Raw genomic sequence first — 21,652 nt, forward strand, 5'->3', positions numbered from 1 at the left:
GGAGGTGTCGCGCGAAGTAGTAATTGCGGATCCAGAGACGTGTATAATCAGAGTCAGGCTTATTGGATAGAAGAACAAAGGGTGTTTTTTTGGTAGGGGAATGGGGAGAGTAAAGGAGTCTTTGGTATTTATATAGGATACAGGATGAGTTGTCTCCGTGTCACTGCCTGTGCACGCTTACCTCATAGAGATTGCGCCATCGCACACAATCAAGACTTCCTATTCGGGCTCGACTCATGTATGTGAAGCATGATATGAAGCTCATATGGAGGCACAATCACATTGCAGGTGGTGGGGCGATCTGGGGAAGCTAGATGTCATGGACCTCCATATTGCGTGATAATGGTGGACCCAGATTTCTTGCCGCCACATAATCCCTTGCGCTGAGGATTATTAGGACAAAGCGTTGCAATGGGGGCTGTTTCCGATGTTTAAATCAACCCTCTAGGTGGTAAGGTCGGCTTCCATTGGACAGCCTGCTCTTTCCTCACAAATGCCGAAGACATTGCGAGAATTGCTCTGGTAGACCTGCAAAATTTAGCCTTTGCGATTTGTGGCCCCAGTGGTGGTACAATGGAAGTGTCAACGTGCACCTGTGCGCTAACCAGATTTGGTTGAGGCGATGGTGCAATTGTTGTAAAGATGGTGCCATCGGGCCTATCCGCATGTCAAACAGATCCGACTTGAAACATGACGCAGTTCGAGATTGCAGAACTCATGTCAGTCGCGTGTATTGGACGCGATGAGTCTAAAGTAGCGAGATATGTTGATGTATTTAGAGATGAGTAGTATGCCTGTGCTATCTTCCCTATATCCTTGGATCTTAGACCTGTGTATAGGTTCAGCATAAGCCTCAGAAAAGCAATTGTGTGCCTACTGCATGATTAGGGACCAAGAGAAGGCGTGAATTTTAAGTGCCCACGCCCGCAAGACCTGAGGTGATCCAGAAAAAATAGCTTGTTGCGACTAGCTTCGGCCACCTAGATACGTGCCATGACACGCTCATTAGCTATTTTGCTGAATATACCGCCATCAAATACGCCCAGTATATCAATCTTCTTCATCCTGCCATCACCTGGCCAAAGTAGAATATATAGTGCAATCCCTAGGCACGGTAAGCAAATGAGCTTTTAAGAGAGTAACGTGTATAAATGACTCACACTCCAAAGCTCCAGCAAACCAGCCAAACCAATCGTTGGCGCAGCATTGCCCGGCCCATACGTTGTACAGGGTTCTTATTGTCAAGTAGCTCTTCCCCTCTGCATACTTGTCAAAGATGGCGTCAAATCGGCGCATGTCGATATCTGCATTAAGGTCGTATACAGTTGTGGTGCTCCCGTGTCTGTTGCTATGGATATTGTCGATATTAATAGCGAACAGTGGATGCGGAAGCCAACTTGTTTGTGTGGCGTAGGAAGAGCAAATTGCCATCGTGACTGCGGCCCACATGCATAGAACAATGTTGAAGCCCAACTTGCGAAAGCCGATGAATATGTCCCAAGGATATATCATGCCGTCGCCATCAGCATCCCAGAACTCACAATGCCGACGAAGGGCGCTGCGCGTGCTCGTTGGACTGTGATGGTGGGTATGTGCTGTTCTCGAGCTCGCCGATGCTGGTTCCGAGACTTCGGTTGGTTTACAATGCCGTGTTACGGAAAGTCCAGACTGGTGATTGCAGATGTCTCCCACTCCGGCTATCCATTTCACAGGTTTGAATGAGACCGACGCGTCTTCCTCTTGTGCTAGCATGTTGTAGGGTGTTCGGACTCGAAGCTATACGGAGCCTGTATTCCTCTCTCTTACTTTTGCGCCTTTCTGTAGATTTGCAGGCACGGATTGCTGGGTTGTTCTCGCTGAAGCTGACACGCGATGCTCTAAAGGATGAGCTATTGACCTCAGTTGTTGTCGCGTAGGATGGCGGGATAGCAACATAAATTTTGCATCATGCGCGTTGTTGGATGATATTTCAGATGCCAATTTCTGCGCAGGCCTCAACACAGTAGGAATGACCATCCACTGACGTACCTATGGTACATGTGTTCTTCTTGGCAGTGTTACCTGAAGGGACATCGCTCGGAGACGAGACTTTATTCTTTTCTTGTTTTCCATGATCGATAATTCAAGGTTTGCTGTCATTATTGGGTCTCTGTGTTGATTGCTGCGTGGTGTGCACATTTCCACAACTCCTAACGACATCACCTACCGAGGTAGCTACTTTCCAGTCGTAGTCGCGCAGGCAACGCAGGAAATGAGATTATATTAGATATTAATCAGGAATTGTAAGACAGGGCAGTCAACAAACCGACATATTCTGGATCGGAAGAGAACTCCCAACTGTTAGATCAGTGGCTTTGTGTCTTCAGCTGCCCCTCGGCGGCCCCACTCACTGCGCGGAGCAACCCCCACTTCGCGTGACGCTCCAAGTCTATGACACATAGACGTCGCATCAGAGTAAATCAAGCGTCGCAGAGAGTATCAGTCTTGGGCCCACTTGCTAAGGCTGGAACGTCGAGTTCCAAGTGTGGGCGTCGCGCCAGATCATGCAATATATTTCAATAATTTGTTGAACTGTCATAATCCAGCTCATTAGCCAGCTCAACGGTCTATTAGTGTAAGCAGCTAGCTCATCACATTCACACACCAAAACTAATTCCTCAACAGGTAGTGGTTATCACTCTGGATTTTGATCGTGTCTCAAAAGTTTCCAGTAACCCCAGTTCGAATCTGGGATAGACCTTTACTTTTTGCCCACGCCAGTGGCGGAGCCTCCTTGGATGGACTGGATTTCGTGAACTGGAGGCATGACCTATTAGGCTTCTGTGGGCCGTGGTATACTGACTTATTTTTGACACTCACTGTGATCCAAGGAAAAGTAATTATGCAAAGTAGAGTCTCCGTGGCTGTCACGTTCAGTGCCTGCGTAGAAATGCCGAACAATCGCAATAGAACGATATTTAGTATCCACACCGGGACTTCGCGCGCAATGTGCTGTTACATGCTCATAAATGTTGATCTAGACAGCCTTTTTGGTCACTACTCTTAGAATTGCCCAAACCAAAATGCCCATTAATGCAGCCAAAATCATGAGGACGAAATTGGATATCAATGGCGGGCGCACTCTTTGGCGCATCATAGCTTGCATGGCACTTTCCAGTCGCTCGCCCATCTTGTCTTTTGAGAACTCTGCAATCACACGCTCTCTTCCCCACCTGCCCATATCCCTAAGCCTCTGTTCACCATCGCCATCTTCCAAAGCAATGCGCATTACCTCCGTCCATTCTTGCACTTTGCTAACATCCCTCAACCAGCCAGTCTGGCCGCTGATCACAGTTTCTGTAGGACCACCTTCGTTAGCGGCCAATACTGGGGTACATGCCAGCATGGCCTCGAGGGGTACGATCCCGAAATGTTCGTTTCGTGGGGTATAGACAAGCAGGCGAGCCGTGGACAGGAGGGTCGATTTGAAGGCACCTGGTACAGAGTGAAGAAAGAGGACCGAGATGTCATCGGGAACGCCTTGTGCTGAAATGACAGTTTTCGCGGTGGCATGCTTCAGCTGCAATGAGTCCGCCAGCTCACAGAGTTCAGCGTAAGTTGTAGTGTTCTCTGCCACCCTGGGATCAAAACCGCCTGCTATCACGAGTCGGGCAGTTTTGCTTTCTTCGCGCGACAGCCCTGCGTATGCTTTGATTGCAAGTGCAACGTCCTTTTTCTTTTCGAAACGGTTGATGCTAAGCAGGACCTTCTTGTTTGGCCATAAAGGCTTATGTTCGTCCATCGCATCGCTGATAGCCGTATCTACGCATGGATACACCACTCCTGGACTGCGATGTCGCAAGCCAGGGAAAGCTTCGGCGAAGACGCTCTTCGTAAAATTGCTGTTCACCACAATGGTGTCGCTGCAACCTGTACTCCAGCTTTCTAGCCAGTCGAACGGGCCTCTGTATAGCGTCTTAAGCAGACCCCCCTTCTTTGCGAGCAGTTTGTCGGGGAAGTGGCAGTAGAAGATAATGCGAGGGAGGGGTTGAAGCAGGCGCAGAAGGGGTATGCCGGCGCTGAGCTGGTCGATGAAGAAGGCGGTAGGCGAGAGTAGCGCTAACTCATTCGTGAACAGTGCGATGTGCAGGATTAGATGCACTTGGCGGAGAATGGCGCATAGGATGGCGAAGCGTCCGAAGAGTGAAGCTGGTACGATGGTGTTGCCGCGTACACGCACGTCGAGGGTTCCTTTTCGCCAGCGTCAGGTCTTAGCTGCCTTGTCCATCACATGAGCAGTCTGTCGCCGTGAGGTACAGCAGAGGCTTACCATCGCGAGCTTCATCGAAGCAATGTCGCGGGTCGCAATGCGACGTGAAGATGGTGACCACATGCCCGCGCGCTTGCAGTGCAACAGCGGCATCAACAACAAGACGCTCAGCGCCGCCAATGCCGAGATCTGGATGGAAGAAGACGGTGTGTTGCTTCTCCTGCGCCATGTTGGTCGTGTAGAGCTTGCAACGTGTGGTCGGGATGCACCATTACGTAGAACCACATGTGCGATGGGCCCGAGCACGGCTAGACCGCTTGTGGCCGTAGTGCCCGAGGCATGGTTGGCATGGAAGTGAAAGATGACCTCGAGCACGCCTGCGCATGACACACATCACCCCCATCACTTTCACAGACTCTGTTCATACAGTTGGATCCGCTGTTGCATCTCTGCGCCTTCGCACCACCATAAGTCTCATCACGCTGCGCAGAGTTGCTGTCAACATGCTGTCTGCAAGCCGTCGACATCACTCCTCGTAGACATACAAGCTGCCATCTGCCGACATGGGCCAAGGCTTCTCCCTGACTACCCTTTCGGCTGGCTCGGCCAACATAGATGTGCCAGAGCTAGCTGACCTGCAATATGAAAAGTCGCTTGGGGCTGCCCGATTCATGAAGGCTGTCCGAGCACGGCACAAAGATGGCCTTGTAGTAGCACGAGTGGTGATGAAACCATACGCGCAATTCAACTTCCATGTTTACGTCCGGCGCCTTCTGAGTAAGCAGTTTCTACAGCAACTCTAGACATCACTAATGTGATATAGACGAACGGAGACTGCTCGCCGAGGTTCCAAATGCTTTGGCTTATCATCGCATAATCGAGACCGCAGCCTGTGGTTATTTGGTTCGTCAGTACATCCATAGCTCGTTGTATGACCGCTTGAGGTAGGACATTTACAGTAATGAAATCTGAAATTAGGTGGCCGCGCTGACCCAAAGCAGCACACGCCCGTTCTTGGAAGAAATCGAGAAGAAATGGCTCTCATTTCAGCTTCTCTGTGCAGTGCGAGACTGTCACGCTCGAAATATCTTCCATGGAGATATCAAGACGGAGAATGTTCTTGTCACATCCTGGAATTGGCTCTATCTCGCGGATTTCTCCGCATCGTACAAGCCTGCGCATCTGCCAGAGGATAACCCAGCCGACTTCTCCTTCTACTTTGATCTCTCAGGACGTCGAACATGCTACCTCGCCCCAGAGCGCTTTCTGGCATCCGGACAGCAGCCCGAAGGAGAGGGCGAAGTGAATTGGGCTATGGACATCTTCAGTGTAGGCTGTGTTATTGCTGAGCTGTTTTTGGAAGCGCCAATCTTCTCCTTAAGTCAGCTTTTCAAGTACAGGCAAGGCGAATACCATCCTGAACACTCTCACCTGAGCAAAATACAAGACACCAACATCAGAGAGCTCGTTGTCCATATGATCCAGGTCGACCCAAGCTCGAGGATGTCTGCCGACGACTATCTCATGCATTGGAAAGAAAAGGTGTTCCCGAGCTATTTCTATGGGTTCCTGCAACAATACATGTACTCGATTACCGACCCATCCTCTGGTCGCAAGCCAGTGACCACTGGCGCCGAGCATCTTGGGGAACCAGATGAGAGGATAGAGCAAATCTACAATGACTACGACAAAATTGCGCACCTTTTGTCAGATGGTGGGGACAAATCATTGGCGCGAGCACATAGCTTACCCCCCAAACCAAACGCAAAAGTGTTCCCGCTCTACGTCAACATTCCGAACTATCAACATCAGGTGACCCCTGCACCAAGTCTTGCCATCGATGATGGTAACCTCGTATTTCTCACGATTATTGTCTCTTGTCTACGAGGCACAGCAAGAGCATCGGCTCGTGTTCGCGGACTCGAACTACTCATGGCTTTTTCAGAGCGTTTGACAGATGAAGCAAAACTCGACCGCGTCATTCCTTATGTCACTCAGCTGTTGACCGACAAGTCTGAGCAAGTCAAGATTGCGGCTTTGCGTACTTTGACACAAATTCTGTCAATGGTTCAGGTGGTTTCTCCTCTCAATGCATACATCTTCCCAGAGTATGTACTTCCGCGTCTGGAGGCCTACTTGCCTGACTCGACCGCGACAGTCAGTGCCCTTGTCAGGATGCAGTATGCATTCTGCATAGGTACTCTATCCACCACCGCAGCTAGGTATCTAGACATGATCCAAGCACTGCGAGCAGAAGGCTCTTTACCGGCAACAGACCCTGAGACAGAAGATGATTTGTCCTCTTCCACGCATCGCAATCAATTTGACTCGGACCGTCGAATCTTACTCGAAACACTAGAGAAGCATACGAAGGCGCTTCTCACAGACTCCGATGCTTCTGTTCGTCGAGCCATGCTGCGGTCTGTGTCTGACTTATGCGTCTTCTTTGGCAGCCCACGGGCGAACGATGTGGTGCTCAGCCATCTGAATACATACTTGAATGACCCAGATTGGATGTTGAAGTGTGCCTTCTTCGAAGCCATCGTCGGCGTCGCTGTGTTTGTCGGCGGCGCAAGCTTGGAGGGCTATATATTGCCACTAATGGTACAAGCCTTGAGCGATCCAGAAGAATTTGTTGTTGAGAAGGTCATGCGCGCGCTCGCGTCCATGGCTGAACTTGGCTTGTTTCAACGCTCGAAGACATGGGAGCTGGTCGACATTGTAGCTCGGCTTTCCATGCATCCCAATCTTTGGATCCGAGAAGCTGCAGCACAGTTCATTTCGACCGCCTCCAAGTACTTGTCTATTGCGGATACTCACAGCATCTTGGTGAACCTAATTAGGCCATATCTCAAGGTTGTGCCCTCAGACTTTTCTCATTTTAGGGTACTCGAATCACTTAAGCCTCCTCTCTCCAGACTACTCATGGAAATGAGCTCAAACTGGGCACTTCAGTCACAGAAAGGGCTCTTCTGGGTCCCCGCGAGACAACAGCAAACGTTTACTTTTGGATCGAATGAGGATAGTTTGCCTTCAATATCTGGCCGCGAACTGGACCACAAGGTGCTGCAAAGACTACCCAAGAACGAAGAAGACGAACTCTGGTTGAAGAAACTACGAAATGCTGGCCTAACATCCGAAGACGACTTCAAGCTTGTCGCTTTGCGAGAGTTCATTTGGCGCGTCAGTCACCGTCGTCGGTCGGATGGTCAAGCATCCCCTCCTACAAGGTTCAACAATATTGTGGCACTGAAGGATCTAGGAGTACAGGCACTGACAGTGCTCTTCGACGAGGGTGTCCAACAAACAGTCAGACGAAGCCATAAACAAGAGCCACGACATCACACACAATTAGAATCACAACCCAGGACCATACAAGATGCGTTGCTAGATGCATCCACCACTGAGGCGGACGTCTTGGCCGACCGCATGCCACACCCTGAAGGCCAAGCCGAACGACTGCTGCGTGAAGAGAGAGGACCTGGGCGTATATCAGTTCCATCACGTCCAAAATTCTCGTCTCCGCCAAGTGATTCATTAGGAATAGAGTCTCCTTCGCCTGAATTTGAGACCCAGAGAAGTTCTCTGCAAATCCCCAGAGATTCTCCAACAAATCAGTCGCCCGTGGGCTCCTTTGGGAACAGCGAACACGCACATACCCTTCGACAACGGCACAGTACGCTGGGTCTCTTGGGTAAGGGTGAAAATAAAGCCCTGCCAGAGACAGGCACAGTGTCTGCGAATGTGTTTGGCAAAGTCGATGGCGCCGTGGTGCGCGAGTCGTCGCGTTCCCGACAGCCCACGTCTCCACTAGCAGTGGATCAACATGCTCAAGGCTCATCCCAAATTAAATTCCGCAACGTACACAATTACACGGGAAACGACCCTGCAATACTAAAACTACTTGACTCGATGCTTCTAGAGCGCTTTCCATCGGGCGAGACTGAATTTGGTCCTCGCGTACAAGTAGCCGCACGAAAGCAGCCCATCAGATACAAGGATGCTCACCAATCAGCAGCTGGTGTACCATGGCGACCTGAAGGCCAGCTTGTTGCTAGCTTCGGTGAGCATACAGCTGCTGTAACTCGGATCCTGGTATCACCCGACCAGGGGTTCTTCATCAGTGGTTCTGACGATGGTTGTGTCAAGATTTGGGACGCATCGCGCCTGGAGCGCAACATAAGTCGACGCTCGCGCCAAACGTACAAGTTGGGAGATGATGTCAAAGTCACTAGCCTCGTCTTCGTGGAACAGACATACTCTTTTGTCGCCACGGGGAGCGACGGTAGCGTACATGTGGTGCGAGTTGATTATCATCAAAGCCAAGATGGGACAGCAAAATTCGGAAGACCACGCCTGCTGCGCGAGTACCAACTGCCCAGAGGCGACCAGGCAGTATGGTCGGAACATTACAACGAGGACAGTAAATCTGTCCTTTTGCTAGCAACCAATACGTCAAAGGTCATCGCACTAGAGTTGCGCGTCATGCAAGAGCTCTTCACACTAAAGAATCCACTTAACCATGGCACTCCCACGTGCTTCTGTGTGGATAGGAGAGCGCACTGGCTCTTACTGGGGACGTCTCATGGCGTGTTAGATCTCTGGGACCTCCGCTTCAGGCTGCGTCTGAAGGCGTGGGTCTGCCATGGCGCAGCACCCATACATCGGCTCACCCAAGTAGTCTTCCTGCAACCGAAACGAACGCGGCTGTATATTGCGGGTGGTAGTGGTCAGGGTGAGCTTACGGTCTGGGATTTCGAGAAACTCATTTGCAAAGAGGTTTATCGCACAGGTACAAGCAAAGACATGGGGAGCAAGAGCACTACTCTCGTGGACTTGGATGAGGAAAAACCTGGTGGTATGCTCGGCCGTTTCGCGACGGCACTCGAGCCTTCTGCGAGTTCGGCAATGGACCGTGGTATTCGCGCGCTTGCAGTGCACACACAGACAGTCGATGATAAGAGCGAGTCCAAGCATACCTTTTTCCTCACCGCCGGACCGGACTGGAAGATCAGATACTGGGATAGCAACCGACCAGAAGCATCGATGATTGTAAGTGGCCTAGAGGCGGACGAGGTGAAGCCGCAATACATGACGAGCCAGTCTCCTCCTGATACGATGGTCGTCACGGAGAGGCTTTCGCAGCCACAAGGCCAAACTCTGAATGGAAGAGACAGCAGAAGTTCTCCTAGCAGAAAATCGACGCAAAAGTCTCCAAGGTCCGGCGTCATATCCTCCCAGCAGCAGCATCTACTGAAGAGCCACCTGGACAGCATTCTGGACGTTGCTTTGATAGAGCAACCGTATGGCATGGTAATATCCGGGGATCGTTCTGGAGTAATCAACATGTTCATGTAGCACTGCACACGATGATGAATTCATATTTGTGTGTATTTGTCGTCTTGCTGATCTCTGAGTGACATGGTCCATGTTCCCCGCCGCCCCCGACGCGGAGGTGATATGACGAAGTCTTGGCGTTGGGAAATTTAACCAAAGCTTCCCGAGATCCTAGCCTCACTAACGTGCAGCAAGCCACCTCTACACGCTCGAGAACACAGCGCAAACGCACGAGGCCGATCCAGACACAACCAATTAGAGTACTTCGAACTCATATCGCAAACATGAGGTTGACTACCGACGTGATCAACAACTCCCTGTCCTTTATCAACTGTCTCACGGAGCGTGAACTCGATCTGCGAGGTGCGTAGAAAAGAGCGGATGCTACACTAGTTGAGCTGAATTGATATCAATGCGTGTAATTTTCTAGGCCACAAGATTTCTGCCATTGAGAACATGGGAGCCGCGCGTGTAAGCCTCAATTACCACTACCCGAGCTTGCTTTACTGCAGAGTACTAAAAGAGCCAAACACAGGACAACGACGCAATCGACCTCACCGACAACGACATCGCGCAGCTTGGCAACTTTCCACTGCAACCTCGCCTGCGCACATTGTTCCTGGCGCAGAACCGCATATCGAACATCCAGCCGACCCTCTCGACCAGCATACCGAATCTGCAGACGCTGGTTCTCACCAAGAACAGGATCGCCGAGCTGGCAGACTTGGACGCGCTGTCGGGGTTTAAGAAGCTGGTGTTCTTGTCGCTGATTGGCAATCCAGTAGCCAGCAAAGAGGTGCGTACGCAAGCGCTTGGTCCCGCACGTCTTGGAGCCTAATACTGGCAAGCATACATGAGCGCGTCGCATGAGAGCTGCGACGCGACAGCTGCAATAGGGTCCGACAGGCGATAGGCGGGGGAAGACGGTGTACCCCAGAATGCTGACCTTTGGCCAGAACTATCGATACTGGGTCATATGGCGCTGCCCAAGCGTTCGCTACTTGGACTTTGCCAAAGTGCGCGATGTCGAGCGCAAGAAGGCGACTGAGCTCTTCGGAACTGCCGAGGAACCTACGGAGCTGGCTAGCAAGGTGTGTGGGCCACGCGCGTTAGTTGGTTGATTGTCCAGAGCCATGCTGATTACACTACGACACACAGATCATGGGAGTCAAGTCAAAGGGTTTCGTCGTGCCTTCCTTCACCAACGGCGCCGACGACTCGACCAAGGACCGCATCTACACAGACGACGAGAAGAAGCGCATGCGAGCTGCCATCCTCAATGCGAGCAGTCTGGCGGAGATGGCGAGGCTGGAGAAGGACTTTGCCGAGGGGAGGATACCAGCTCATATCCTCGAGGGCGGAGATGCTATGGAGACGTAGAGCTGAGGGGTCACAGAGGATCCGAGGGCGACGGCGCACAACTAGCCATGAACAAGACAAAAGATGCTGGCCCGGGAGAAATTATGAAGCCGCACGGGAACACAAAGGCACATGGTGCGGACGCGAATGCGAGCGGCAGAGATTCCACATAGGCCCAGTCAGGACTACTTGGTGCATGGACAGGAAACAGACATGCTTGTTTCGCAACGTGGTGCGAAATCGAAGCGGCTATGACAATAGCAGGAGCAAAAGCCTTCAGATGTAGACATGACTCGGATGACATTCGAAAGCATTGCAATTTCCCCCCGTGCTAAGACGTCATGCGTCGTGGGTATCGTAGTGGTAGACTCATAATCAACGCCCGTCGCGTTGGCGACCATGCTCCAGATCAGCTCGCGAGAGCTAGCATTATTACCATCCTCTGCCCCTCCCACCCCTTCCACCTCTCCCACCTCCTCCACCCTGATTCCCTTGCTGAAACCCTCCCTGCGGGCCCCCTGGCCCTCCGGGGAAGCCCGGCATGCCTTGACCGGCCATTTGCATGAAGGAATTCACGTCCATCTGGCTGATGTCGACGCCCTGTGCCATCATCTGCTGCATCATCATCTCCATCTGCTGTTGCTCGGCCGCCATGGCGCCAGCTGGTGGGCCATTGTTGCCTCCTGGTCCCGGCATAGGTCCACCACCCATCATCTGCTGGAATTGCTTCAGCTGCGCCTGACTCTGCTGGTTGGTGTCGGCCATGGCCATCTGGCGCTGGCGATATGTCTCCCAGGTGAACTCGTCGAAGCCGTAGTTGAAGTAGTCGGATTGGTCTTCGCCCGGACGTCGCCAGATCCTTTGTTCCTGCGCGAGATCGGCGTCGAGGTCGACTTGTAGGATGGATTTGCCGAGAGGTGGGTAGATGGGGTTGCCGTTGACGTCGATAGTAGACGTCTTTTGCGCAGGGTACGAGGTGCCTGGCAAGGCGGACAGCTGGGGAACAGTGCCAGTTGGGATGGTTTTTGGAGGCTGGAAGGGCGCAGAGGCGGATTGGGATTGGTTTGGTTGCTCAATCTTTATGGCTTTGGATTCTGGCTGCTGCTGTTGGCTGGAGTGCAAAGTTAGCTTGGGGGACTTGGGGGACTTGGTGGGGGCTGGTGAGGAACATACGCCGCGGGTTTCGGAGCGGTTGGTGGCTTGTCAATGATAATCTCGAGGTCCTGCAGCTTTGTTAGCTCTGATATACCCAACTTCAACGTGCCACGCGCAGGTCCAGGCGCAACTAACCGATTCGCTGTCTTCGTCGTCATCATCATCATCGTCGTCGTCGTCGTCGCCCGAGTCGGCGCCCTCGTCCATGGGCTCGTCGCCACTTGACGCGTCGTCTTCGTCTTTGGCGTGCTTGGTCTGCTCTGTCTTTGCGTCTGCGGTGCTGTAAAGGTCATCGTCCTCGTCCTCGTGGTCGGAGGCCATTGTAGTTCCGCGCTCTTTCTTGCTGGATCAAATTGGTCGTGGTTAGACAATGGAGACAGTAGGGCGACGAGAAGGCGGCGTGAAGGCGGCGTGAAGGCGGATGCGCTTTGTGGTGCTGGTGCTGGGCTGGGAGCTTGAGCACGGGCGAGGTGGTGAAAGGAATGATTAGCCGAGCAGAGCGCGTCTTTGGCCTGTGCGACGCGGAACCGCGAGCTGCATGTGCATGCTCGAGGAAAACACCAAGCTTCCGTCCATATAATCCACGGTTGCTTCATTACTGCCCATCCTGGACACTGCTCGCCTCATCAATCGCCCGTCACCACACATTCTGCTTTCGACGCCCAGGCACATTTGCACACAATGGCGGGTTTCGGTCGGTCCAACTCGCTGAGCATCAACACGGGCGGCGGCGGCGGCGGCGGCGGCGGCGGTGGTGGTCTCTTGTACGCATCCCCCAACCCTTTACTGCCTTTCTGACTGCCCACTAACTCGCTGCAGCGGGAACAACGCAAACCAGGCCCAGCCGACCTCGCAGCCCCAGAGCAGCGGCGGACTCTTCGGCAGCTCCCAGCAGCCCCAGTCGCAACAACAGCCTCAGTCGGGCGGCCTGTTTGGAGGAACTTCTGGTGGCGGTCTAAAGCTCTCGACCCCCGCTGCGACAGGCGGAGGACTCTTCGGCGCATCCGCTGCACAGTCGAACCAGCCGAAACCGTCTCTCTTGTAAGCAAGGGCCGGGTTGCTGCCACGCGTGATACAAAGCTAACTGCATGGAGTGGTGCATCAACACAGCAGACGGCGACGGCAACGACGACGCCTTCTTTGTTCAGCAACACCACAAACAACACACAGCAGCAGCAGCAGCAGCAGCAGCAGCAACAACAACAACAACAACAACAACAACAACAACAACAGCAGCCACAGCAGCAGGCCTCTCTCTTTGGCAATATGAACACCCAAAACCGCGCTGCACCGCTGGGAGGCTCAATGCTAGGAGGGTCGCAAATGGGTGGCGCCGCACAACAACCCGTGCAGATGACGCTGGAGTCGATGCGAGGAACTACGCGCTTCAACGACCTGCACCCAGACCTACAGACCCTGATCCAGCAGTTTGACGAGGGCATCCAGCGGAAAATCAGCTACTGCAACCAAATCCGCGAGACTCTACCCAGCAGCGAGCAGGACATTGCCACCATTGCCCCCGATGTCGCCTACATTGAAAGCTACCTTTCCACCATCGAGACGGGACTGGACAACGACTCCACAAACATCGCGCACCTAAAAGACGTTGTAAAGAAAGATGCCGCAGACGCGACCCTCAGCTTCCGCGCCATCGAGAACCAACGCTTGCCCGCCCAATTCCACTACAGAAACAACCTCACAGCGTCAAGCGCAAAGACACCCGCTGCAAGTGCCTTGGATGACGACGACCCAACAAAACCTGTTGATCTGATGAACTACTTCAACCGCCGCACAGACGACCTCGGTCGCACTCTCAACCTCTACCAGCGCCAGATCCGTGACATTGAAGCGCACCTGAGAACTATGGAAGCGGGCACCGTCGAGAAGGCACAGCAGTTGACCGGCAGCAGAAGCGCCCCACGGGATCAGCGTCGTGAGCTTGTTGAGGCGCTCAAGGCTATCGAGGGTGCCATTCTGGATTCAGCAAAGAAGGTGGGACAGGTCAGGGATGAGGTTACCAAGCAGACTTTGGGTAATGTTGGAGCGGCTTTGCTTTGAGAGGATGCGTGATCCACTGTATACCAAAACACCAAAACACCAAAATATGTAGAAGATTTAGATACCCAGCATAGCGCAAAAGAAGACCTGATTGGCATTCATGCCGCCAATTTTCCTGTGACCGAAGAAGTGGCAGGAACCAAGCTAACAATATCTTTTCCCCACATGGACAGACCTTGTCTACGAGAACAGGCTATATTTATCTTGGCTGCATGCACAGTTAGAGACCAGAAACCCGCTGTGATGATTGATCGGGTATGGCCGACTGAGTAAGCAGAGCCGTTGTTGGAAGGAGTTTGTCAAGCTTTCCAATGCTGAGTAAAGCAGCGGAACTACTCCGGCGCCTCGGAACTGCATGATGCTATGACGGAAGTGGGGAACGCGCCACAGCGCTGTGTATACTTATAGTGACATATTGACTTGCAGACACTTGGTTAATCTTGCAAATTTCCGTGCGATCTGTATGCTCTCAGCAATTGCACGATCAAAAGGCATTGCGCGGCACTTCCCAAGAACAGCACGACCTTTATCCACGACAAGCAACCTCGGAGGGATGGACAAGAAACCTTCCGGTTCGATTCTCGACTGGGCAGACAAGAGTGGCGAGTTCAAGCGACAACAGAGTGTCTTCAGAAGCTGGATCGAGAACAAACCCAATGCCGAATTCCCACCCGAGAAAGGTCGATACCACCTGTATGTCTCGTATGCGTGTCCATGGGCGCATCGGGCACTCATTGTGCGCGAATTGAAGGGTCTGAATGACATCATCACGTACAACAGCGTGCACTGGCACATGGGCGAGAAAGGCTGGCGTTTTGCGACTGCGGATGAGAAAGTCCCGGGAGAGACGACGCCGGATCCTCTTCACAAAGACTTCACTCACTTACGCGACATTTACTTCGAGCAGAATCCCGAGTACGAAGGCAGGTTCACAGTGCCGACGCTCTACGACAAGAAGACGAACAGAATCGTAAGCAACGAGAGTAGTGAGATTATCCGCATGTTCTACACAGCTTTCGACGACCTCATTGAGGAGCAGTACAAGAATGTGGACTTGTTCCCAAAGGCCCTACAAAAGGATATTGAAGCAATGAACGAGTGGGTGTATCACGATGTGAATAACGGCGTATACAAGTCAGGCTTTGCTACGTGAGCTCCCCCGCGCACCTAGTCTCGTTTCGTGGTTTAAATCATGCTGACGATGACGACGACAGATCCGAAGATGCATACAAAACAGCTGTTACTCAGCTCTTCAAGTCTCTCGACCGTCTTGAATCCGCTCTTTCTGAATCATCAACGCCATACCTCCTCTCCTCGCCGACTATTACAGAGGCTGATATCCGTTTGTACACGACAATTATACGCTTCGATCCCGTATACGTCCAACACTTCAAGTGCAATATTCGCGACATTCGATCAGGGTACGTGACCAACACATTAGAATGGTCATACTTGCCACTAACGTCGTGTCAGATATCCGTTGCTTCACCGTTGGATGAGACATTTATACTGGGACGTACCAGCCTTTGGCAATACAACTGAGTTTGAACATATCAAGAAGCACTACACGAAGAGCCATGGGCAAATCAACAAATATCAGATTACACCAATTGGACCGCTACCGGACATTCTAGAGAAGGAGCAGGAGATGCCGAGTGTACAGGCTGCCTTGAGCAGGTGATGAAAAGTACGTTAGCTAGACATCACCTAATATAGAATGCATCATGTCGCATCGCTACATGGTAAATTGATGCGCTTGCGGCGCCGCCATGCCCTCTTCAACCGCCAAATGCTTGCAGCGCCCGTATTGAACGGAACGAGACTTTAGATGGTCTGCGGCCATAGGGTTTCAGCCAACGCCATTCGCCTCAAGTATCATGAGTATTGCCAAGGTCAACATAGAGGTGTAAACTTGTTAGCCCACTCGATGGGTCGGAAGTCGCTATCGCGAATCATGGAAGTGCTGTACACGGTCGATTGGGCGTAATTTCCGCTTAGGTGGCGAAGGACATGGTGCCTGATAGTAAAGTAGACCGCATAGTGACTCCAGCACACTGAGAATTTCAAGAGGTAATAGAGCATATACCATTGCGAAACAACGTCAGCGCATCTCATCACAGTGAGGAATCGTGAGGCGTATACTGGCATACAGCACCACTCTTCTCAGAGCGTTATTGTTATTCATTCAATCTACGATAGAAGACTTCATGCCATTCATGATGGTAGTGTTGTTGAATGTACTTATCCCTTGTGACACCATCATTCCTGCTTCGCAGCAGCGATCTTTTCCCTGTAGAACGTTCCAGCCCAAAACCACCACCCGATGATCAAAATTGGCAAAGATCCAACGACAACGCAAGTATAGTTCATTCCTTGAACTGTGACAGGCTTGGCGTAAGGAAAGCTGAAAAAGACTATAGCAAAAGTGAGCCAGCAAATGGTTACACCATTAACTAGCCAACCCCATTTACCCATGTAGAAAGCACCCTTGTACATATTGCGTCGTCCGGTAAGCATATTGGTAAGAATTGGGATATAGTATGCGATGTTGTTGATGGTAACGGCAGAGCCAAGCATGGCATTGAACGCTGTAGAGCTGCCGAGGTAAATGCAACCCAGTGCTGCGTTTGCAGCCGTTACGAGCAACTGTGCATTAAATGGTATGCCGTATCGCGAGCTCACGCGTGCCCATGTCGAGGACCACGGCATGGCCCCGTCACGTGCAAAGGCCCACAGCACGCGCGAGCTCGAGAGCTGAGATGAAATGACACATGGGCCCAATGCAATGAAGAGGATAAAGGTGAGGCCGAAGGCGCCTCCCGCTGACTGTGTAGCTTGGCGGAATAGCTCTGCGAGGGGAAGGCCAGTGTTTGTTGTCCCGAGCGCGCTATAGTCCTGAACGCTGAACATCAGCCCAATCAAGTATGTCAGGCCGGTGAAGAAGGCGATCGAGAGTGTAATAGCAATGGCAAGGGGTGCATTGCGCGACGGCTGTAGACTCGATTAGCTTGGTGATCAGAGATCACCATGGATATTGATAGTTCGTTGGAAAGCTACTCACGTTGGGCATTTCTTCGGTGATGTGCGTTACTAAACAGGATCAGTAAGAGAAAACGTGTCACATTTGTGTCTTCACTTACCACCGTCAAGGCCACCTAAAGCGTATAAAGGATTGACGAGTCCCACAGCAAAGGCTACGACATTGTTCTCCCAGCCAGTATTGTTAATCCAGGTGCGAAATACGAATTCGGGGCTCTGGTGCGTTGGTGCGCAGGCCACGACGGTGACAAGGACAACTAGCCAACCAATCTGGAGGTAGAAGAGGGAGAATCTGTTTAGGCCTGGGATGATCTTGTTACCAAAGAGCACAACCGAGGCTGTGAGAAGATTTAGACCTTGATAGATCACGAAAATCTCCCAAGTTTTGACTGTCATGTCCTGGTGGTAAAGGGCGATCAGTGCTCCCAGTGTCTGCGCATAGATCAAGTTCGTAGATGCTGTGGTAAAGATCCCTAGGAAATTTCGAATCAGGTTATTGCCCTCAGGGTAAGGACCAGAGTCACTTACAGCCACAAACAGTAAACCATCCAGTGAGAAAGCTGAGAAAAGCGGACTGCTTTTTGGGCGCAACAGCAGCTATCCAATGGTACATGCCGCCTTCAGTAGGATAGCTGGAGACGAATTCTGCCAAAGAAGCACCGAGAAAGCACTGCAATATTGTAACAAGGATAAAGCCATAGATGATGGCTCCTGGTCCGCCGGCATTGATCTCCGTCACAATGCCCAAGCCTAATCCTGTCCAGGAAATGGTAGTAGTGGATGCGAGGCCTATCAATGACAAGGTTGAGAAATGGCGTTCCAATTCTTGTACATGACCTTCAAATCATCAGCGAAAGATTTTTTGCTCGCTTATTTACCATCCGTACCCATCTCAGCGAGTCGCGTCTCGTCTGCGTTCATCAACTCTTCATCGCCTTTCCTGGCGGTGCTCACGCCAAACTCTCCTTTCTCGGTAACATCCATGATGGACTGTTGAGACACCTGGCCCAAACAATCTACAGAAGAGAGAAAAAGTGTATAATGACCACTGGTTTCATGATGTGGGACGAACACGATGTGTATTTAAAGAACAAGAACTGTTATCGGATGTCACGCGACACTTACTGATAAACCTTCGCGCTTACCCGCGACGGCAATGTTGTGAGCATACATACTGTAGACCCTGATTGTTCGGGCTTACTGCCTTCCAAGGTTGTACCGGTAGGCGACTAGCGCGCAAGTTCCCTGATTGCTGCAGGCAGGCAGATAGGACATTCGTATCCGGTCTTTTCACAATACTTTGCCGGTTTTGCCGGTTTTGCCGGGACTTTGAATCTAAGCGGGCTCACAGTCGCGGCGCAAGAGGTAGGAACGTCGATTGCGATTCAGTACCTATGATATGGTAAATGATGATGAACGAAAGATGATAGAGTCGGGTGACTGTCATGTGGGCACTTTTCACAGTTTTGGTATAGTGTAGCTAGATGCCATACTTACTGCGGGTACGATATACCGTCTGCTAGTATATGCAAAGGGCTGGTCCATCATACAATATGTATATCATCCAGTCCCGTTGTCTTATCTATCGATCTGAATACGCCCAAAGGACTGTCTCAAGTCTTGCAATGTTCTCAAGAATCACTGCATGTATTACCCTGGGGCTTTTAGCCTCGAGCGCGAGCGCCGTAAAGCTGAGCGGCCACCCAAAGGATATGTTCGACAAATCCATGACCTTCCTTGACCAGCTCTATGACGACTCTGTTGGCTACTTGTATTGGTTTTACTACCCGCTCGCAGCCGGTCAACATGAGACTCGCTCCACGATTTGGTACGAACCTCCTCCATGTCTTGTAGATGAAATCACTCTCGAGACTGCACTGACTCTGTTTCCGCGATCATAGGTATGTCCCTGGTTTGCTCAACCGGCAAGAGGGTGACGACGTGAAGAATGCCATCCGAATTCTGAGGAACGTCATTGGCGATCAGGAAAAGAACGTCGAAGCTCAATGGTACGGAGATTATACGATCTATCCCGAGCAACCAACTGTGAATAGCTCCGCATACCCGCCAACTGTATATTTAAATTTCTTCCGTGCCTTCAGGCCTTACTTGCTGACGAGGGCTATAGATATACAACTCTTGGGACCCTAATTGGCGAGGATTTATCGGTACGACTCTGATGGTGGTATACGAGGAGTTTGGACATCTTTTGCCAAACGATGTCCAAGATCTAATCCTCGAGAGCATTTACAACAACAATGTTGGCGATAGCTATCGTGTCGGGGGTATCGATGATGATAACTTGTAAGTTGACTACTTGGGCTGCACGCACACGTGGCAACAGACTTCCTCATGGCTTGATCCATATTACATCCACTAACCAGACTTACAGATACCCGTCTTACAGCAACCCAGCCTACATGCGTGCTGTCGTATCAGGCTGGACTGGGCGGAAATTGAACGACTCGAACATGACGGCCGCTGGTGAGATGTACGCGGAAGAAGTGCTCGAGCTGTTCAACATGAACAATACCTTATCCGAGTTCAACAGTCCTACGTACGCAGGCATAACCATTTATGCTTTGACACTTTGGGCCAAGTACATGCCGAGTGATTCGGTGATGAATCAGGAGGGTCAGCGTGTCTTGGGAGAAGTTTGGGACCTTCTCGCCATGATGTACAATTCCAATCTCCGCAACCTGGCCGGTCCGTGGGATCGCACCTATGGGTATGATATGAACAAGTATGTGGGTATACTGTCAGTCTATCTGTGGAGCATCCTCGGGGAAGAAGCAACTTTTGGCGGACACAAAGAATCACCGTTCTTCAGGGCTCATGCAGATGACATGGAAATCGCGCCAATGATCGCCATCCTTGCCCGTTCCATAACTCGCTCATCCCCAACATCACAATCAGGAAGCTCGCTTCTTGCAGCGACCAAATCCTCATTTCACGGCAAGCCTACGCTCCGCCCTACGATTTGGAGCCGCGCAATATCACGACCTGGGTATCACCCAACCTGACGATTGGCGGTGAGTCTTTCAACCAAGGCAATCTTGGTGGCGCACGTGAGGACCGCTCTGCGTGGAGCCCAGGCGTCGTTCAATGGAAGAGGCGCGACAATTCTGTTGGTTGGTTCAATGTCTGGCCGTCCGAGACCGCTATGAACATCGACGTTGCTCCTAACTCCATCAATTTCACATACCCAAACGGCAATGCTTCAAGCACATTCAGCTTCATTGTGGCGTTGAACCCGCTCAGCGGTAAACGGGATATCACCTCTGTTCGAGATCTTGACGGCTTGGACCTCGAAGTCAGTGGTACAGTCGATGTGGATTCGCCTAGTATCTCCTTCTGTGGGCTTGTTGGTGGAACGTGCAAGATCATCCATGGGTTCGAATTCTGGAACGTAACGTGGTCTATGCCCACAAATAGTATTCAGATCCCGTCTATTAACTTTAAGGTAAATCTTCTATAAGCTAGTACTATCTTCTAGAGTACTTAGATAGTAATATTAGATAGGCTGTTATACTATATATAATATAAAGCATTACTAAGCTAACTATATATTAAAACCTATTAAGTAGCTAATAATTAGATAGCTAGTATTAAAGAGCTTAAGTTAGTTTTTGCAGATAGAGTAAAGTAGCACTAGATATAGAGATAGAGTATACTAAGATAATAAGAGTAAGCTTCTATAAAGAGTATAATATATTAAGTAACTTAAAGTATAAAGTTAAAGATACTAAACTATAAGAGTTCTAAGTCTTATCTATATACTATACGCTTTAGTTAGATCTTATTATTCTAGTATATTCTAGTATACTAAGCCTTTCTAGTCTTACTAGTACTTATTAGTATACTTATATATTCTATTTCTTAGCGTTCTAACTTAGCTTTACTACTTAGTTATAGAACTTTAGTATTTATAAGATAGAGCTTCTAATTATTTAATCCTAGATTATAATATTATCTCTTTTCTTCTTTAACTTAATATTCTTATAAGTTTACTAATCTTATTCTGCACTAGAAAGTATTATAATTATCTAGCTAATTAAATTAAGTTCTTAGATATTATTATAATAGTTTCTTATATCTATTATATAAAGAGATAGTTATCTTATAAGCTATCTTTCTTAAATGCAAAGTATATAAATTATATATATAATAATATTACGCGTTATAAGCTAGTAAATATACTATTACTAGATTTCTTAAAAATTAATAAGAAGATAAAGTATCTTAAATAAATAGAAGATACTAAGAAAGCTAAGCTTTATATTAAAGAAGATATAGCTAAGCTTATATTATAGTAAGTATATTAGGTACAGATAAAGCTTAGAAAGCTTTATAACTAAAAGAAATTATTATAATAAAAAGAGTAAGAGATCTTTAATAAGAGTCTCTTATCTATAGATAAACTAGAGGCGCTTAAAACTATTAAGTAACTTAATT

At 50.2% G+C, this 21,652-nt stretch overlaps 9 protein-coding genes across 9 annotated transcripts; 5 read left to right on the forward strand and 4 right to left on the reverse strand.

Moving 5' to 3' along the window:
• Positions 1 to 980: 980 nt before the first annotated feature.
• Positions 981 to 1,431, reverse strand: SNOG_14086 (hypothetical protein; the record flags this gene model as incomplete). Its single annotated transcript, XM_001804233.1, has 2 exons — positions 981 to 1,075; positions 1,161 to 1,431. 2 exons carry the CDS (start codon positions 1,429 to 1,431, stop codon positions 981 to 983), a joined length of 366 nt encoding a protein of 121 aa, XP_001804285.1.
• A 111-nt stretch (positions 1,432 to 1,542) lies between these two features.
• SNOG_14087 (hypothetical protein) lies at positions 1,543 to 1,759 on the forward strand (the record flags this gene model as incomplete). The annotated part of the gene is made up of 2 exons (XM_001804234.1): positions 1,543 to 1,588; positions 1,713 to 1,759. The coding sequence occupies 2 exons, from the start codon at positions 1,543 to 1,545 to the stop codon at positions 1,757 to 1,759; spliced, it is 93 nt and encodes a 30-aa protein (XP_001804286.1).
• Positions 1,760 to 2,740: 981 nt separating this feature from the next.
• On the reverse strand, positions 2,741 to 4,478 carry SNOG_14088 (hypothetical protein; the record flags this gene model as incomplete). Its single annotated transcript, XM_001804235.1, has 3 exons — positions 2,741 to 2,809; positions 3,122 to 4,230; positions 4,310 to 4,478. 3 exons carry the CDS (start codon positions 4,476 to 4,478, stop codon positions 2,741 to 2,743), a joined length of 1,347 nt encoding a protein of 448 aa, XP_001804287.1.
• Positions 4,479 to 4,812: 334 nt separating this feature from the next.
• Positions 4,813 to 10,966, forward strand: SNOG_14090 (hypothetical protein; the record flags this gene model as incomplete). The annotated part of the gene is made up of 7 exons (XM_001804236.1): positions 4,813 to 5,026; positions 5,271 to 6,446; positions 6,525 to 7,558; positions 7,868 to 9,552; positions 10,112 to 10,382; positions 10,483 to 10,677; positions 10,745 to 10,966. The coding sequence occupies 7 exons, from the start codon at positions 4,813 to 4,815 to the stop codon at positions 10,964 to 10,966; spliced, it is 4,797 nt and encodes a 1,598-aa protein (XP_001804288.1).
• Positions 10,967 to 12,024: 1,058 nt separating this feature from the next.
• SNOG_14091 (hypothetical protein) lies at positions 12,025 to 12,696 on the reverse strand (the record flags this gene model as incomplete). Its single annotated transcript, XM_001804237.1, has 3 exons — positions 12,025 to 12,056; positions 12,119 to 12,168; positions 12,236 to 12,696. The coding sequence occupies 3 exons, from the start codon at positions 12,694 to 12,696 to the stop codon at positions 12,025 to 12,027; spliced, it is 543 nt and encodes a 180-aa protein (XP_001804289.1).
• An 85-nt stretch (positions 12,697 to 12,781) lies between these two features.
• SNOG_14092 (hypothetical protein) lies at positions 12,782 to 14,158 on the forward strand (the record flags this gene model as incomplete). The annotated part of the gene is made up of 3 exons (XM_001804238.1): positions 12,782 to 12,864; positions 12,920 to 13,141; positions 13,249 to 14,158. 3 exons carry the CDS (start codon positions 12,782 to 12,784, stop codon positions 14,156 to 14,158), a joined length of 1,215 nt encoding a protein of 404 aa, XP_001804290.1.
• Positions 14,159 to 14,711: 553 nt separating this feature from the next.
• On the forward strand, positions 14,712 to 15,311 carry SNOG_14093 (hypothetical protein; the record flags this gene model as incomplete). Its single annotated transcript, XM_001804239.1, has 1 exon — positions 14,712 to 15,311. The coding sequence occupies one exon, from the start codon at positions 14,712 to 14,714 to the stop codon at positions 15,309 to 15,311; it is 600 nt and encodes a 199-aa protein (XP_001804291.1).
• A 1,106-nt stretch (positions 15,312 to 16,417) lies between these two features.
• Positions 16,418 to 18,370, reverse strand: SNOG_14094 (hypothetical protein; the record flags this gene model as incomplete). The annotated part of the gene is made up of 5 exons (XM_001804240.1): positions 16,418 to 17,149; positions 17,345 to 17,655; positions 17,726 to 17,953; positions 18,085 to 18,187; positions 18,323 to 18,370. 5 exons carry the CDS (start codon positions 18,368 to 18,370, stop codon positions 16,418 to 16,420), a joined length of 1,422 nt encoding a protein of 473 aa, XP_001804292.1.
• Positions 18,371 to 19,617: 1,247 nt separating this feature from the next.
• SNOG_14095 (hypothetical protein) lies at positions 19,618 to 20,675 on the forward strand (the record flags this gene model as incomplete). Its single annotated transcript, XM_001804241.1, has 2 exons — positions 19,618 to 19,925; positions 20,132 to 20,675. 2 exons carry the CDS (start codon positions 19,618 to 19,620, stop codon positions 20,673 to 20,675), a joined length of 852 nt encoding a protein of 283 aa, XP_001804293.1.
• Between the last annotated feature and the right edge of the window lie 977 nt (positions 20,676 to 21,652).

Source organism: Parastagonospora nodorum (genome assembly GCF_000146915.1).
Source record: "Parastagonospora nodorum SN15 chromosome Unknown scaffold_29, whole genome shotgun sequence".
In the NCBI taxonomy this organism is placed as follows: Eukaryota; Fungi; Ascomycota; class Dothideomycetes; order Pleosporales; family Phaeosphaeriaceae; genus Parastagonospora; species Parastagonospora nodorum.